The sequence below is a fragment of the Podarcis pityusensis genome (genome assembly GCF_964106645.2).
Source record: "Podarcis pityusensis genome assembly, chromosome: 7".
NCBI lineage: Eukaryota > Metazoa > Chordata > Lepidosauria > Squamata > Lacertidae > Podarcis > Podarcis pityusensis.
Window position 1 is genome coordinate 39011693 of NC_138031.1, and position 19069 is coordinate 39030761.

Here is a 19069-nt window from a genome sequence, read left to right on the forward strand (position 1 = left end):
CCAGGATCTTTTGTGTTGAGCACTTTTTTAAAAGTTTGATGACAACGACTTTCTTTTAAAAGGAAATATCTATAGATTTTTTAATTTCTAGCAGAATTAGATGAAATTTGCAAGCAGATTTGACCCTTTGGAAGAGATTGATCCTACTTAATTTTGAAGGATAACTGCTTTGGTTTTCCTGCAAGGGTAACCTTTACAGTTTTGGGATGGATAAAAATTATTAATTTAATCTCACCTAGTGTTTTGTAAGTAATTGTCCTGAAAATAGTGGGCATGAGAGGTAACACTGAATTGTTTTATAAACCATTCACAATTAACACGAACTCTCACAACCTCCCCTGTCAAATGCATAAACCTTGGAGTTTGGAGTTTGGTACTGGGGGAAAATAAGATGCATCCCTAACTTCCCTATCAGCTACCTCTGGCTCCTCAGCTCCTCAGGAAGAATCATCTTATCATTAATATTCTAATGTTAAATATTTATATCCAGTTACAACATGTTCTTTTTCAGCGACTTATCCATCAAGGAACAGAGAGCCATAAGAAATTCTAATTTTCCTTTGAAAGCAACAGAGCAAACCATCTCCCATGTTTACCAGGTTTGGGTAGGAGGGACTTGGATTGGACAGAGGTGTTCCTCCACCCAGCTCTATTGGGCAAACTGGCCACCTGCTGCATGCTACTGGTTCAGAGCTTTCCATTCTGCCTGCTGAACTTTTGGGTGGGCAGAAGTGCTGGTGGTGGGTATGCTGCTGGTAATAGCCTGCAAAAAGCTCCAAAACAGGGTGTTCCAGAGGCTGGGAGGGTTGTGGCTAAGCCATCCTGGGAGCCATTAGATCCTGAGCTGATCCCACTATTGTCATGTTATGATATCAGACCTAATCTGTGCCTGATCACTATACCAGTTGCATGTTGGCACAGTGATCATCCTGGCCTTGTTTTCTGATCATCCATCATCACAGGAGGGCTGCAGATGCAGTAGTGGCCTCACCATTCCATAAAGAAGAAGAAGAAGAAGAGTTTGGATTTGATATCCCGCTTCATCACTACCCTAAGGAGTTTCAAAGCAACTAACATTCTCCTTTCCCTTCCTCCCCCACAACAAACACTCTGTGAGGTGAGTGGGGCTGAGAGACTTCAGAGAAGTGTGACTAGCCCAAGGTCACCCAGCAGCTGCACGTGGAGGAGCGGAGACGCGAACCCAGTTCCCCAGATTACGAGACTACCACTCTTAACCACTACACCACACTGGCTCCCTTGCCAGTCAGCAGTGGGAAGTTTTATTTTCCCCTAACAGGCAATGATAAGCACCTCTCTTACGTACTCAGAGAAGAGGGGAATGTGAGTTGCCATATTACCCCGTGGATGTATCTGTAAGGTTTTGTTTTTTTTCCATAACCAAATATAACATTCTCAAAAGACACAGAAACTTCAGACCCAGTCCAGTGCACACATCAGCTTGACAACTTGGGAAAGCTTTGTGTAAAAAGATGTGGGCAGGGCATATTGATCTAGAAGAAAGTGAAGACTTTGTGCACAAATGTTTTGAATAATATACCTAGACAGTGCAAGAGTGGCCTTGGCAGCATTCAGCTACTACCTTTAAAAAGCTCATTCATATCAATGAATTACACTCTACATAAGCATGAGGCCATTTTCAGCATTAGTTCAATTCCCATTCTTACTTCCTTGAGTGCAAAAACATTTCTCATGCCAAGAAATAAACAGCAGCACAGCACTGAAGTTACCTGTCTTGCTAAAGTTAATATTCATAAATATGATGCGTCATTAATATAGATATCTCAGGAATATATCAGGTGTGAATCTGTATTTCTGAGGGGTCATCTACTTTTCTCTATCTGCATATTTGGCCTTTCATGAGTTACAACATGCATAACTGACATACAACACATTTTATACCCACAGTATCCAAGAAGCAGAGGGTAAAAGCAAGTCCTAGACCAGCAAACCAAAAGAGGGATAAATTAATAAGAAGTCCACCTATCCATCAGACAAAGCACTATGAGAGAGACAGAAACAGAGATTGGTGCAGAATGCACCTATGTGGAAACCACATGAAGTCCTCCTCTCTAATCCCAAATATCTGTGGACTAACAGTGATTAGTAATGGAAAGGCATTCTCTCTATGAACAGATGCATTCTCTTCATAACTATTGCTCACATATGTATTACTGATAGTCAACATTCCAAGACATTCAAAGTATGTTCTTCTGGGGTGAGCCATGGTAAGTCCTAGCTCAGATTAAACTTGGGGGTGGGGCTACTTCCATGTTGTGAGATGGACTGTTATCATACCTAGTAACAATAACATGTCCTAAAATTAGAACAATATATGAATAAGCAAAATGTTTGTATAAAACACATTATGTGAAACATGTCCTAATTACTTCAGAAACGCAATGCCATCTTGTCTTCAACATTAAATCTTAATTTAATGTCACTATAAAGCGTGGCCTACAAATAGCATCTAGGTGAGGCTCATCTAAAAATCAATGTAACTTCTAATTACTGTGGCAAAATGCACCCAGTCAAAAAGGAGGGGAGGAATGCTTCAAGTGATGGTGTCCCAGTAGACATAAATGTAATGTTAACCAGTACTCTTGACTATCACATCTGAGAAATTAAAATATTGGCTGAAAGGATTGACAAACAATTGACAAACATACAAATACACCCTTGGAGTTCCATGAGTTAGACAAGTTATTCTAGAATTGGACAACATGTGAAAACGTGTGTGTGTGTGTGTGTGAGAGAGAGAGAGAGAGAGAGAGAGAGAAACCAGCATGAGTTACAGTTGCTGACAAGGATCACGCAGCAAGAGGGAAATGTGCTGCAAGCACCATGAATTGAAAGCACTGAAAATATAACTGGGATAGACTCCAATTCAGACACAGCCTAGAGGGACAAGGCTCAATGAACATACACATGATCCTCTTGACCCTTGCTGTCACTGAATATGGTAAACAAACAAACAAACAGGCTATGGAGTTTGAGTGGCCTTTGTCATTTCACTGTTTACATGTACCATTTTAAAACTAGTTTTTACACATTCCTGAAAAGAGGAAAAAAAGAAAAAAGAAAGATACTACAGCCTTTAACCTTGAGGTCATAGTTAATCCCACACATTTGGGTCATAGCTGAAACACCAAAAAACAAAACATATTTCCCCAACTTTTAGCACTTGGTATCCAATGTATGTGATCCAAAGAAATATGGAGTCCAAAGAAGCTTCAGAATGCATTTTCTTGAACTCTGAGCACTCCTGTGTCAGATGGAAAACATATTTAAAAATTCATGTGATTTTCAAAACAGTGTTTCAAAATTCAGGTGAGTTGTTTGCAACATGATTTGGGTGTCCACAAATAAGTAATAAAATTCGACTAATCTAGAGCAGGCATGTCCAACAGGTAGATCACAATCTACTGGTAGAGCGTAGGGTGTTCCTTGTATATCCTGGTTGATCTCTGGCCCCTCAGTGACCTTTTTACAAAGAAAGCAAAAAACTTTGGCTTCCTAAAAAAAGCTCCATAATTTTGGTGAGATCACTGCCAGTCTTTTTACGACAATGGGTAGATCACTGCCAGTTTTTTTATACTGTGAGTAGATCACAGTTTATTGGGAGTTGGACGTCCCTGGTCTAGAGCAAGTATTTTAAGGAACTTTTTTGATTCTGGACTGTGTTATTTTCTTACAGTACAGTGGTACCTCGGGTTACAAACACTTTGGGTTACAAACACATTGGGTTACAAACTCTGCTAACCCAAAAGTAGTACCTTGGGTTGAGAACTTTGCCCCAGGATAATGAAAATCATGTGGTGGTGGCGCGGAAGGCCCCATTAGCAAAAATGCACCTCAGGTTAAGAACGGTTTGGGGTTAAGAACGGACCTCCGGAATGAATTAAGTTTGTAACCCGAGGTAATTGTCTTGTGCTTTAACCTCTTTCCTAAAACATTATGGATAAGTAAAAATGTACAAGTCGAAATTGACTAGGAAAGCGGTTATTCTGACTTGTGAAAAAGAAGTTCCTTATATATTCAAAATAGATACATTTGTCTTCAATTCCATACACTACACTTATGCCATTCCATTTGTCATCCTTGCTTTTTAACCTTTCCATCCAAGCATTTTCCTGTATTGTTCATCCCATACTACAATCCATGCAGGTTTAAACTACATTTTTCCAGCATCACAGTGTAGGACCTTCATATGTACAATGAATGCATCCCACAAATCATTCATACATGTATAGAATGATTTGGGTCCTTCTCACCAGCATACAGTCACCTTCCTTGTACCACAGCTGTTCCCTGTGTCTTTCTAGTTTCTGTGTACTGATGCAAACATAGTCCTGGTTCTGATCATGCTTTAGGTGAGTAGGAATGAGCCCTGGATTTACCTGCATGAAAATTGAAGCTTTCACTTTTTACTTAAGAACAAACTGCAGCTCCTTGTTTTGCATCAATTCAGGGAGTTATGGTTTGTTCTGAAAGAAGTTAGTTTAAGAAAACCAGATTAAATTGTGATTTGATATCCAAATTAGTTAACTAAGGGCTTATCCACACTTCCGTTTCCCCACCACTTTTCCCTGGGAAAACCCATGGATTAGTGTTGCATCAGAGCAAACGGCAATCTGGCTTTCTGTGGACTGCCATTGGTTCCAATTCATTGCTAAAGCAGGGGAAAGTGGTGGGGCAAACGGTAGTGTGGAAAAGCCTTTATCCTAGCAAACATGGGACAAGTGAGAAAGCTCTCAGACCCATGCTTTCTAGGCACAGGACAAGTGGAACTGTGAACAAACCCCCTCTTTAGCTAGAACAAACCTCATTTTCTTGTATGTAACATGGAACTGAGGTTTGTTCTAATGTGAATGCAGAAACTTATACTCTGCTCCTCTCAAGTTCAAAGGAGGGGGATTAATGGAGAGCAAGTGAGCCTGACATTCACCATGGTTTGTTCACAATCATTTATTAGGTGGTTTAGAATTATCATCTGAACTGGGCCATAGTCTCGGCCTACTCTAATTTTTCATCACATCCTGCAGTGTTTCTTCGTGTTCCCAAAATATACACTCCGATCCATTGTTCTAGATTTCCCCAACCACAATACTAAACCACTGCTATTAAGCACTAATCACTATGACAAACTTTACTGAAATAGGTTCAGCTCAGACCTGAAAGAGAGCCTCTAATTATATGATAAACACCCTTATTATATCCAAATTAGGAATTTTATATTACTTAAGACTTGTTTGATTTTTTTCCAGGGGTAAAAAATGCTGCGCAGATCATCAGACACTATTACTAGCCAGTATTTCATTTGTAGAAATCTAGGCACAAAGTGGCATTGATTGTATTTTTTCCCTAGTCTGGAAAAGAATTGATTATCACTGACCTCATCTACTTGTGTCTAGGACATTGTACCATGAGCCTTTCCCACAACTTCATTATATGGTTCATTAACTTAACACCTTTATAATTTCCACATTCCTTGGTGTCTACTTTGTCTTGAAAAACCGGTGCTAAATTATTAGCTCCCTGTGCTTTAAACATCCCCACCCATTAAAAGTTGAATTCAGGAGTTTCACTCGTCCCCAACCACATCCTTTCTAGTCCCTGCTGTGTGTGCTGCTCCATGCATAGAAATCTCCCTAGTACTGCTCCCTCCCATCCATAGCCCTCCTGCACACAGATATATGCATTTGTATCAGGGTTACGTAATGCTGTTGAGTGCCTTCAGAGATTTACTGGGGATTCCATTCTGCCCCAGGGATTGTTCTCTCTTTGGTGCTACCTGCGTCTCATGCATGACAGCAGCAAGCCATTATTATTTCTAATTTAGATGATACTCCCCAGATAATGCATTGAATTGAGAAAGTCATGAAAATATTTTTCCTTATCAGTTTTAATGAACACTTTTATTACTACACTTAATAATTTCCACTTTATTCAAAAATTGAATTATTTTATTTTAATTTTGCCAGGTTTCCCTTTTTTCTCTTCACTTGTTACCTGCTCTTTTATTTAGCATATAGTAACTTATTTGAGGAGCTTCCTCTAATATCAGCCCCTGCCACTTTAATATTTTCTCTTTTGTTTTGTTTTCCCCCACCTGTAAGACCTACAGGTCTTATCCATACTATTAGTATGATCTGATTTTGCACTGAACAAGAATTGAAATTCCACAGACTCTTCACTCAATAAAATTTGCAATAATCACATATGTTGAGGTTTTGAATACATTAGAATTAGAACGACACAAACTTACTGAAGAGAGATGGGAGGGGAACTAGGAGAACTATGGGGCCATGTGCAAGAACAGGAAATGTTCCTAACACAAATCACAGATCACTGTATGTCTTACTCATACAACATCTATTTCTGAGACCGTTTCAGACATTCACCCTAATGCAAAGTATCATGTACACTCATATGCATACATGATTTTCTTGTGAGCACAAGAAAATTATTCATTCATACACATACTACAAACACATTATTTTCTGCTCATGGGAATAAAGGAGAATGGGATGGAGAGAGAGAGAGAAGGAGAAGATAAAGGGACAGAGGAAAAGGGACAGAAGGATGGAGTGCCTTCTTTGCCAGCTGCTGCTGTTGAAAAAGTGAGCAACAATGTCAGGAGGAATTGCTGATGCACTAGCAGAAGCAGCCAGGAAGGGGTTGAGGAGCTCCTAGGAACTTGGAAGGGAAGGAGTCAGATTATGTGGCATTCTCAGTGATGCCCAAGTCCCAGTGATGCCCAAGTCCCAATTCAGCTTGAATTGGGGCTAGGGATTAATCAAGTTATTTTTGTGTCCTCACCCTGTCCCAAAAATGACTTGCTTTACCAAACACAGTTCAAAATGGAATGAAAGGATTCACAAACCATGATTGGTCTGTGCTTTAATTCATCATGCCCATATACAGAAACAAAATGAACAACCCATTCCCCTACTTTAGAAATACATGATAAATTTGAATCCATGAGTGGCCAAATTAACAGTGAACTCTTGGTTTGTTTCCAGATTCAATTCAAGGTGCTAGTGCTAATTTTTAAAGACCTAAAAGCTTGTGACTGGGTTACTTAAGATTTACCTTCATATGTCCCGCCGCACATGCTCTGTCATCATCTGTTGCCCTGCTCTAAATCTCTCACACCCTGAGGCACAGCTTCCAGTGACGAGGGCAAGGTTAGTAGTTCCTGTCCTCTGGAACACCTTACTAAGTGAGATACACCAAGCCCCATCACTGTACTATTTTTAGCTAGTTGGTAAAAAATGTGGCTGCTTATAGACGCATGTGGCTGATTGTTTAATCTCTGATGTTTTGGTTCTGGTGGTTGTTTTGAAATTATTTATTGTGGTTTAGATTTGATATACAGTGGATGCTCGGGTTGTGAACATGATCCATGTGGGATGCACGTTCGCAACCCGCAGCATTCACAACCCACAGCGGCGCGTCTGCACATGTGTGGGTTGCGATTCAGCACTTCTGCACATGCGCAAAGTGCGATTTAGCACTTCTGTGCATGCGCAACCGCCCAAACCTAGAAGTAACCTGTTCCGGTACTTCCAGGTTTTGGCAGGTCCGTAACCCGAAAAAACGCAATCTGAAGCGTCTGTAACCCGAGGTATGACTGTATATTGATATTTTGATTTTATAATGTAATGTTGCAATAGGAATATATTTTAATATGGTTGTTGCATTTGAATTCATTAGGTTCCTTGAATTTCTTTTGAAAATTGGGCAAGGTATACACTTTAAAATAAATAATTAACATTATTTACACTTGAGTGAGTGGCAGGCTTGGCCATCATAGCCCCTGTATGTACTAAATTACGCTAGTCTGGCTATGGAGTTGTTGTTGTTGTTGTATAGAAGCCACTTTGAGAAAGTATGTATGTATAAGTTAAGTAAGTGAGTAACTTTCAGTCTCAGCTGGGCTTTGTAATGTTCTCTCCACTATTCACACCCTGCTCCCCCCCCCCCCCGCCAGCTATACTATGCAGCTATACGGGACTAATTTCAGATGCAGATTTTTGCAGATATATTTTGAGGAAGCCATTCCCCACTCCAAATAACAGAAAGAAGAGGGGGAAATCTCTACTTCAGAGCTAGGCTGGGTAGCTAGAGCTTTCTATAGTGTGGTAGTAAAATATATATTTGTTGACCCAAAGAGAAGGACAAGAACAAAAGGAAAGTCAGTAGCAGACCTCGGCATCTCAAATTTCAGTGGTGCCCTGTGCAACACCAAAATCCGGTGCCCCCTCACCTCCCGTTCAACATCATAGTTGTGGTGCTTGCTACACCGACCCAGAAGCTCTGCATGTGGTGCGACCAAATTGGCTGCGCGCCCCTAGATCTGTCTTTGGGGAAGTGCAGGAAGGCAAATTTTAGCTAACAGGAAAAACCAGACAGCCTCATAAGGTGATGAAGTCTTCGTCACTGGAATTATTTAAGCAGAGACTGGATAAACATTTGTTAGGGATGCAGTGGTTGCATCCTGCATTGCACAGGGGGGTGAATTAGATGACCTCCTAAGTCCCTTCCAACTCTGTGTTTCTATGAATTTCTTTTTTACATTTGGTGGGAAAAGAAGCCAGATTAGGTAAAAATCAGAGAAAGAAATCCACATCTCTCTACCTTCCCACAAGATAGGAAGATGCCTCCACCTGCCTGCACCATTTGAATACTTCCAAATGACATCATTGCTCATGTAGTGCTTCCCAGAACCTTCATTGAAATAACTGCTTCTTCCAGCACTTGCTGAAAGCACATTTATGGGGTAGATTCTCATTTCCAGTAAGTCTGTTATAGCACACACAAGATGTGAGTTAAGAGTGCTGCATGTACATACACATACCATCAATACAAAATGCATATATTTGTCAAAATATCCATAGCTTTATACTGAGAAATTCAATAGGAAGGGGACGATAAAAGATAAGAATAAACAATAAAATACCATAAGGTGATAAGACTCTGACTCCCGGCTGAAGCAAAACAACTATCTGGCTGTATCAAGTATTCAGACTATAGCAGGAACATGAACTCCCTGATCACCTCCAATACCTGTTTCAACTTTTCGTTTGTGCATTCTATGCCAGAGTTCAGCATTGACATTTGTAGAAATGAGAGGCAGAACACAAAGAAGGCAGTTTTAATTATTATTCATAAATCAAGTGTCATCAGTGGCAGGCATCACTTTCCACGCACCCTAGTAAAATGTTCATTTTAATCATTTTAAGTAGCTTTTTCACAGCATCACCCTGTGCATGCAACATTAAAACCCCCATTAATTCCCAATTAGTATGCTTTAATTAAAAATAATAATACATAACTGTTTTCAACAAGAGCATTTATATTTGTAAAGAAAATTTGAACTTAGCTGTATTACCAAGAATAAATGGGTTCCAACAATTCAGTGGCTTAACAAATGTCACAATTATAAGTGAATTACATATTTTATCGTGAGATTATATGAGAGGACAAATATACCAAAGAATCAGCAATTTACATCTCTAGGGAAGAAAGAGGAAAAAAGTGGGGAAGGGGAACATGATATATCCTCTCTACTTCTGTCCTCCCTCCCCAGCCATCCTTCTGTCTCTCCTTGCAACCATTTCAACAGATGTCTCCTGCAGTTGCAGCTAGGGATGTCAGAAAAATTCTTCACATTTTTGCACAAATTCCATATGTTTCAGCATTTCAAAGTGTATCCTGGAACTAAAGCTCCTCCTTGTCTTATATACCCCATTAGCCTTTGAATGAATTTGGTGTGGTGTAGGTTATGTGGGCATTGTTGTTTCCAAAAAATATTTCTTACCTTTAGTAACTGTGGCAACAAGTCACTTTTTAGTTATGCAACAGTATGTCCAAAAAAGGGAAAATGTCCCAGGCTATTGACTTTACAAAAGAAATTGGTTTGACTAAGATTAAAATAGGCACTGCTTGGACATGATTCCTTAGGTAATGAAAGTGTAATGAAGATGTCTAACCATAAATATGAACAGTGCAAAACATGCAGTTCACTGCACAAGGGCAGGGGAGGATAGACTTTTGCATGCAACACAGGACAACGAGAAAGATTCAGTCTATGCACAGGATGGTGGGATAGGGATTCACACATGCCTACTGATAGCCATTGAGGTGTCTTGCTAGAGGAAATCATCAGCCACCCCTGCAGGGCAATCAAGACAGGAGAGGAAAAGCTGCAGTTTGTTGTTAACTGTCATGAGGTGGCAGGGTGTGTCTCAGTCAGCACTGTGGAAGCACATGGTTGCTGTCCGACTAGCACCACCACCTATGCTGGAAGCCAATTCTAACACTAGGAACTATTAGTCACTCAGCAACCATGCATTCACATGGTTCTGGATTCCTGATAGTTACTAGTAAGAATGAGCTTTGCTGCGCTGGATGATTGCTACTGGGTGCCAGCCAGAGACCCACCTCACTGGCCAGTGCTGCTCTCTTGTTCTGTTAGTGCAAAGTACTTTTCACCATATCCTGTGCAACTTCCAAAGTTCCAAGTACATTAAGATGATGGGATAGAAGACCAGTGCTACCGCTGGGAAATATCAATGCTTGTCTCCTGAATTCTTGCTGATATTCTTCCTTTTCCAATTTCTCTAAATGACCCACCGCACCTCCAGCCCTACTGCTAAGGCCAGGAAATGTTAGCAGGGAAAACACAGAAATGAGAAGTGACAAAACTGTTACTTTACTAGGCTTTGCTTGACTGCTAACTGCACCAAGTGCGGTCAGAAATAGAGCCAATATAACAACATCAACAACAACAAATGCTAGAATAATTTGTCTGCACATGTAATAATACATATTAAATATATCACATAAAACAATTTTCAGCCTAGATTTCCAATGTATCTACATGATTCTTAATAATATTTTTATTAGTGATTCTCATGTGCTTTACCAAACGGGGTCTAATATAGTATTATGTTTAGTTTATATACCTTTTGGTCCAAAATATCCTGCAACATGGAATGGATATATATATGAAATTTTAAAATGATGAGGAATGCCTACTTTTGAACCCCAAGCTTTGCCATATATCTGCTTTTCGTGTATTTTTTTAAAAAACAACTATTAATGCCTATCTTTGGTGAAAAAATTATAAACAATGTACATATCAAAATTCTAAAGTGTGTAAATGTGTGATTTTTTTAAAAATAGTGTTGATTCTCATGGTGGGAAAAGTAATAAGCCCTCATTTTTAAAATAAAAGCAGATATTCTGATAAGAATGAGGAGGCAATGCTAAAGTGTCTCAAAGGCTGCATGTAGTTTCCAATTCTAGCATTCAACAATGATGCCATCTTCTCAATATCATACAACAGTAGTGGGGAACCTTCAGCCCATGGGTCAAATGAGACTCGCCAGCTTTAGAAGGTCATTTTGGCTAACCCCATCTACAATTGCCAGGGCTGACATCATATATGAGATCAGATATGGCACATATTGAAATTTCAGTCCATAGCCAAAGGAATAAAAGTGCACACTTCCCCCCCCCCCTTGGAGCTAAATGTCAGTGCTTTTGAGATTTTGGTATCTTTTCCTGACACCCTGCTCAGTGGCAGGAAAATTTTAAAAAGTGCTAGCCTTTGACTTCAGGGGAAGAAGGGGTGTGAGCATAGCTAGAAAATGCTGATGATTCTTTTTGTGTGTGTCCCTAAATTGAATTCAGAGTGGAGATGCAAAAGAACATGTTTTCTCTGCAGTTAAAACCTTCCTTTGCAGGTGTGGTTTGATTTGAAGAAGTGGCTACAAAGAAAGATTGTTCCTTTGCAACCACTTCTTGAACTCAAGATATGCCTGCAAAGAAAAAAAGGAAGAATCAGGAGCACTCCAGATTATTTCCTTTGAAGTCATGGTGGTGCCAGGTGATTTACAGTTGGCTGGCCCCACCCACCTGTCAAAGTGGCCCACAAGGGTGGGGGAGTTCTGAATCCACTCCACTGGCTGAATCCAGTTCCCCTCCCCTGCTGTACAACCTTAGCTACAGAGCACCCCTAGTTTAACAAATCCTCACCTGGAAGTCCTGACGGTGTCCTAAACAGTGAGCTGCTTTGTGCTCACCCAGGTCACAATGCCCCTCTCTTTCTTCCAGGTCATGACACAACATTTTGAAATCAATTATCTGGATTACAGTCCAAATAACCAAAGTATGTGAGCAATAGGGTGTGGCCAGTTTAATAAAAAGATCTTTGACTAAAATAGAAGTAATGGAGATAAAGGTGGATGTCATTTTGGAATGAAGAAGTTCCATATTATGTTACAGCAGAATTTTAGAAATATTCTCTTCCTTCAGAAACATTATAAGAAAATATCCATGAACACAAAGATTTATTGAAATATACCTTTAGTCACAAAGCCAGAATCTCCAATATTATCATCAACTGTAAGCTATATCATATGTTACTTTTTATATAGTTCTATATACAGGTTCAGATATACTTTAAAAAACAAATATCAACTATCAGTTAAAATTCACTGCAGCCATTCCACCTCAATTTTTAAATAAATCACTAAAAACACTTGCTGTCGGAATTAAGTAAGACCACCAACCAAGATCGCCAGGAACAAAGTGACTATAGTCCTCTATTTTTAAGTGCTCTAACACTTTTTTACACATTGATTCAATCAGGCAGCTATGTACTCACCTGCAGTGTCCTTCATAGCTACTAAGAAAGGAAACCCACTGATCCTAGTCAGTCCCATAATAAAATCTGCAGTCATTTCAGCTGGATCACAATTTCAAGCTTAACCAAGGTTCTTGAATTCTACTTTGATCAAGTAGACAGACACACACGCGCGCACACACACACACACACACACACACCTGAAGTTACATGGAGCCTTTTAAAAAGTACAGTAGTTTAATGCAGAGGTTAAATTAACATTTCTCTAAATTTGTCCAAATACTTTATTACACTTTAAAGTGAATTCTAATTTATTATTACTATTAATTCCATTTGTTGGTCTCAAAGTGACTTAACAGGGTGCGCATACGAACACTTTTATTTTGTCTGGAGAACCAAAGTCTGCTGACAAACTCATCTTACAATACAGCCGGGTCCACCTTTACTCAGAAGTGAGTGCTAAGTAAATGTGCAGCCTGAAACACCTATTCAGGATTTTGAAACTACAGTCCTTTACAATGCTCCTCTTCTCTAAACTTCTTGCATATACCTTTTCATAAGGTGACGTTATGGCACCAAAGCCATAGGACCCTTAAAGAACTAACCATGTGCTTGTTCCCCATATTACTTTTTAACAAGTAACAGCCTCAGAAATAACGCCTTGTGACTGAACAAGTCAATTGAAGCTGCGGCTGGAATTTGCGTGTGCTCCTTTTTAAGCAGACACATGGATTATCCTAGTGATATGGTATTTCCGCTTCAGAATTTGGAATGACCCCACCCATTATTACCCGCCAAGCGCATCTCTGCTTTTAAAGCTCAGGAGACAAGCAGGGAAACAGGCGAGGTCTCAGCATCACGCAGCCCAACAGTGCAAAAACAAACGAGTCTCCTAAGGGGCGTGGATGCCATCTCTCCATTGTGTGCCTATTCAGCCGCTCCTGAAAAGCCCTAAGTGGCAGCCCGGGCAAGCACACGCAAGGAATCGACGCCTTGACGGGTCAGTTAATTCAAGCCCGGGCGTTGACACACAGAGAGTTCAAGGCGCACGACACGAGACAGTTGCCCTTGGAGAAGCGCGGGGGGTGGGCAGACTGTGATGAGCCCCCACCCCGCCTCCCCAAGAGTTAAGGCAACCGGGCCTCGGCGTCAGACCCGGCTAGGCAAGTCGCCGGCTCGGAGCCTCTTCGGACCCTTTCCCAGGCGACCGAGGCCCGGCTGCGCGCCTTCCTTAGTGCAGCGTGGCTGGAGGGAGTTCAAGGAAGGTGAGCGTGGTGAGCGCGCGTGCCTTACCTCCAGATCTGCCCCAGCTGCAGGATGTGGATGAGCGACTGCATGAGCCAGATGCAGAAGGCGCAGGAGGCGGACCGGCTCTTGGGGGGCCGGATGCCGCCGCCGCCGCCGCCGCCGCCCGCCCCTGCCGCTCCTCCGGCGGCGGCGTTGGTGCTGCTGCTGCTGTTGGTGCTGTTGGTGGCGTTGCCCTTGCTGGCGTTGGACGCCTGCCTCTGCGGCGTGCCGGGCCGGGCGCCGGCCTCCATGTCCCCCGCGGCGGAACCGCTGCTCACCAGCAGCTTGCTCTCGCCGTGGCCGCCGGCCGACGAGGAGCCGGGCGCCTCTGCCGCCGCCGCCGCCGCCCCGTCCTCGCTGCTGAAGTCGTGCACGAACCAGCGGAAGCTGAAGACCTGCACCGAGAGCGAGCCCAGCAGCACGAAGAAGAGCGTCAGCCCAAACCACCAGCGCTGGCCGCGCAGGTAGTAGTCGACCGCCAGCCAGAGGTCCGTGCCCACGTCCGCGAAGTACACGGCCACGGCCGCCAGGATCCAGAGCCCGTCCCACAGCGTGTAGCGCCGCTGCTCCCGGCCCAGCCGCAGGCACAGCGAGGACGAGCCGCCGCCCGAGCCCCGCGAGCCCCCGGCCGCCCGAGCGCCGCCGCCGCCGCCGCTACAGCAGCAGCGGCAGCCGCCGGATGAGCAGCAGCCGCCGCCGCCGCCGCCGCCGCCAGGCGCCTCGTCGTCTTCGGCGCCGCCGGGCCCCGCCGCCGAGGGCAAGCCCGAGGCCAGCGCCTGCACCGAGCCCGAGTGCTCCGAGTTCTGCAGCGGCGTGAACGCCACCTCGCTGCCCTTCTTCATCTTCAGCCGCCCCCCGTCGGACTTCGCGGCCATGATGCGGCTGGAAGGCGGCGGCGGCAGGAGCGGCGGCGGCGGCAGGGAGAGGGACCCCGTCCGGGAGCCCCTTGGAGTCCGCCCCCTCCCTCCCCCGCCGCTGCTGCCGCGGACAAGCCGCTCGCTCGGCGGCTCTTCTCGGGGCGCTGACGGGGCTGGGCCAGCGGCGCCTGAGGGCGCTGCTGGAGCGCCGCCTGCCTGCGGGGAGACCCGCTCACCCGCCCAGCCCCAGGCGCGAGCAGCCCGGGGAGCGGTCCCCGAAGCAGACCATCCTTTCCTCGGCCTGGCCCGCCCCGCCGCTTTGCCGCCGCCGCCGCTGCTGCCGCCGCCACCCAGCTGACTGACGCCGGGAAAGAGGATGACCTCATCCCTCTCCCCCCTCCCCAATACACACACGCGCGCGAGAGCGCACACACACACACAGAGCAGCCGTGGCGCCCGGGAGGGAGGGAGGGAGGCGATGGCACTGGGGAGGGGACGCTGTGGAGCAAGCAGCCGATGCAACAGGATGAGGGGATTTGAGGGGAGAAAGAATGAATCGCCTAGACGAGGAGCGCTGAGGGGTGGTCTGCAGAAAACGTTCCGGGAAGGAGGGGCGGGAGAGGCGTCCGCCTTCCTTTGCAGAGCGGAGGGGAAAGGGTGGCTACTTGTATTCAGGGGACACGGGGAGGGCTACCAAGATTGCCCTCTAAGCGGGGCGGGGGGGGGGGTTATTTGACGGGAACACACCTGTGGGGGGTATTTCGGCGGGTGGGAAATATATAAATATGTATATACGTGAGGGGAGAGGTAGAGACTGGAGTTCCACCACAGACTTGCTGCCGCTGCCCGCTTAGGCTGTTTAGTGCCACGCCGGTGTGGCCCTGAGCCTGTTTCGAGGCTGCAAGCTGGGCGGGCGCGAGGAGACAGCCGCGGAGCTGCAGCTGAGGTGATGGGGCCGCGTGGGAGAAGTTGCAGGTGCCCATCCGCGCAGAAGCGCGTGCTTGCCGCGAGGGGTCTAGTTGCCCTTCCGGACGCCAGTCAAGCGGAGCAGGTGCTCGCGGGGCGGGGCGGGCGGGGAGGTGGGGGAAGCTGGTTTCCCGCCTTCTTGGTACGGGCGAGTGAGCGGAGCCGCGCAGGCGGCTGCTTCATTAGCAGTGCTTTGTTACCTCAGGCCGCGTGGCGACGAAGAGGAGGGGAGTCTTCCGCAGCAGGTGGCGCACGGGGGTAGGAGGGAGGGGACCGGGAGGCGGCTCGCGTGCGACGGGCCATGCCCGAGGAGGGACCTGCTCCTGTTACACGGATGCATTATGTATGTGTGCCACGAGGGAGGGAGGAGGGGCGGACGCGGGAAAGCCTTTCTTGGCCGCGCGCCAGCTCCACGCTGGTGGGGACGCGGGGGATGAGTGACGGGGGGGGGGGCGCGTCGCGCGCGCTGGAATCAAACGGCTGAAGCAGCAGTCGCGGGAGCAGAGCGAGTGAGTTTTCGTGGCGCTGCCTTCAGCTGGAAGTGCCTTCGCACAAGAGGCGTCCTTATCCCCCTCTTCCACAAAGCCAAGTGAGCAATCCCCGCCTGAGGCCATTTGCTGGGGATTGGAGACAGGCACATTAGCATGAGGATGTCGGTTAGGACGAGCCAGACCAACAGCGCAGCTGACAAGAAGAAAGGCTACGGAGGATTAGCGCCTCCTTGGCGAGGCGCGTCGCTCGTGGGCAGGCAGGCGAAGCGCGAAAGGACAGAGTCGCCCACCTGGCAGAAAGAGCCCATTGTCTCTTAGAGACGTCTTAACTTGGACCGGTGCAAGAGACGGGGAAGCTCCGTTCGCCACACAGGGAAAACCCAGCGCCCGGGTATCGCGTCGTTTTTCGGCTCATTGCACTCCTCACATCTTAGACACCTTGTTGAAGGTTCCGCTCCCACAAGGAGACCTGGCGGACGGAGCAGAGGGCTCAGCTCATAATTTTGAATATTGCACAGTTTCTTCATGGCATCCTTTTAAATGGGTGGCAGAAGCTGTATTAGGATTTGGGTTTGGAACAAGAGCCTGCCTCCGAGCATGTTCAGAGTGCTGCCGGATGCCTGATAGGCTTGGGTCTAGTAGCAAAGGTTCTTGTGTTGGTAGCACCCAAAGCCAGGGCATCAGGTCCAGGGTACAGATTCTAGAAAGTATTGGCTTCAGTACCACTTCGCTCTTAGTCTTAGAAACTAAGCCTTCTATATGGACCATATGCAAGTGTCTTTGCACAACCATGTATCTCAGCAACCAATAGCAACTACATGAAAGAGCACATTCAGGGGGAAATACTGGCACACAGACCAAGCACCTTTCCCTACATGAACCTTCCCAGAACCTGTGTTGCATCTTTGTGTACCCCCTCCATGGACAGTGCAAAATGTGGCCACATGAGAAGTTCCTTTTCAGTAGTGACTGCCCAGTTTTGCACTGCTCTCCCCAGAGAGATGCACCAGGCACCATCATTATCAACTTGTAGGTAACAGGCAAAAACATTCTTGTTCACTCAAGTATTTGGCTTTTTGTTGGGGTCATAAGTTTTGATGATACCCAAGCCTGTACTGGTGTTTGTCTTTTAGTATGGTGGGATAGGATTTGCCCTTTTATTTTATTGCAGGATGAGTACTCTTCTTCAGCTGATGTTCTTTTATAATTTTGATGTCTTTTAATTTTTGTATCACATATGCTTTTATTATTGTAAGTCACTTTGAGGCATTTTTGTAGTGACAGATAAATGCTATCATCATCATCATCATCATCATTACATGCATTTATATCCTACCTTTCCCCTGCAAGGAGCTCAAGGCGGCATGTGTGGTTCTCCTCCTCAATTAATCAACAACCCTGTGATGATACTAATGAGAATGGAAACACAGATTTCTGGTGCCTGCTAATGGAGTCAAGCGTGAAGCTTTACCTGCTAATTTATATTTAGTTTCATTTGTTTGCATTTCCTTCTTGTACTCATCAAAATTTAGGAGCTTTGCAGTGACTGAAGCTTCTGGATCATAATTAAGGCAGCCCTACATATAACACGGGATGTGGGTGGTACTGTGGTCTAAATCACTGATACTAGGGCTTGCCGATTGGAAGGTCAGTGGTTCAAATCCCCACATCGGGGTGAGCTCCTGTTGCTTGGTCCGAGCTCCTGCCAACCTAGCAGTTCGAAAGCACGTCAAAGTGCAAGTAGATAAATAGGTACTGCTCCAGCGGGAAGGTAAATGGCATTTCCGTGCACTGCTCTGGTTTCACCAGAAGTGGCTTAGTCATGCTGGCCACATGACCCAGAAAAACTGTCTGAGGACAAATGTCGGCTCACTCGGCCAGTAAAGTGAGATGAGCACTGCAACCCCAGAGTCGTTCGTGACTGGACTTAACTGTCAGGGGTCCTTTACCTTTACATATAACACAGTATGCCATTATGGGAACCATTGGCCCCCAGATGTTGCTGGACAACAACTCACATCAGTCCCAGCAGCATGGTCAGTGGTCATTGATGATGGGAGTTTTAGTCTAGCAACACCTGGGTGTCCACAGGTTCTGCATCCCTACATTACGATAATCCAGTGGAGAGGTTGCCAGAGCGTGCATCACCAGTGCTAGGCTAACCCTGTCCAGGATGCTCACTGCTGGTTAACCAAATGAACATGGTTAAAGGCTCTCCAGGTCACTATGACCACCTGGGACTCAAGTGACAATGCTGGATTAAGGTGTTCACTCAAACTGCATACTTGCTCTTTCAGGGGGAGTGCAATGCTGTCCAGAGCAGGATGAAGATCTTTGTATTTCAGCCTCTGTTTTGTTCTATAGAAGAAGTGCAAAGACTATGCCAGAGGTACTTCACATAACTCTAGGCTTCAGTTTACTGAATATGTAGAGTAGTAGTATGGGAAGTAAGGCTAGGTGAGAATGGGAATCTTGCTTTTTTCTTCTAGAAGTTTGTTTTGGAAGATGCATTGGCATGTTTTTGTTTTCTGTATTTTGCTTTGTTCTGTTTTAGTAGTTCTCAATATTTCATTTTTTCCAGTTATCTTTATTTAGAAAGCATCTGTTTCATCCTGATGTTTTTTCTGCAAATGTTTATGTTAACCAATTCACATCCAAATTCTCTGTTTTCATCTAATTTTCTAACAGGTGTCTCTTTTATAAGTTTTTTTCTACAGCATCCTCAAAGTCTCTGTGTTCATCTGCTTGGATTCCTTCTATTTTACTTTTTTTTCCAATCTGCAAAAGCAAGT

At 44.9% G+C, this 19069-nt stretch overlaps 2 protein-coding genes across 3 annotated transcripts in view; both read right to left on the reverse strand.

Annotated features, from left to right (window-relative positions):
• Positions 1-3208, reverse strand: part of LOC308481346 (DGAT1/2-independent enzyme synthesizing storage lipids-like) — a 203987-nt gene extending 200779 nt beyond the window's left edge. Inside the window, exon 1 of the mRNA XM_081013684.1 lies at positions 3203-3208. The gene's annotated coding sequence lies outside the window, so the exon portion shown is untranslated. The remainder of the gene's footprint in view (positions 1-3202) is intronic.
• Positions 1-16216, reverse strand: part of XKR4 (XK related 4) — a 145792-nt gene extending 129576 nt beyond the window's left edge. The window contains exon 1 of one of the 2 annotated variants that reach the window (XM_081013380.1): positions 13970-16216. In XM_081013380.1, the coding sequence (XP_080869506.1) occupies positions 13970-14838 (869 nt within the window). In that variant the 5' untranslated portion in view covers positions 14839-16216. The remainder of the gene's footprint in view (positions 1-13969) is intronic. The other variant, XM_081013379.1, reaches the window with a different exon arrangement.
• Positions 16217-19069: the final 2853 nt, after the last annotated feature.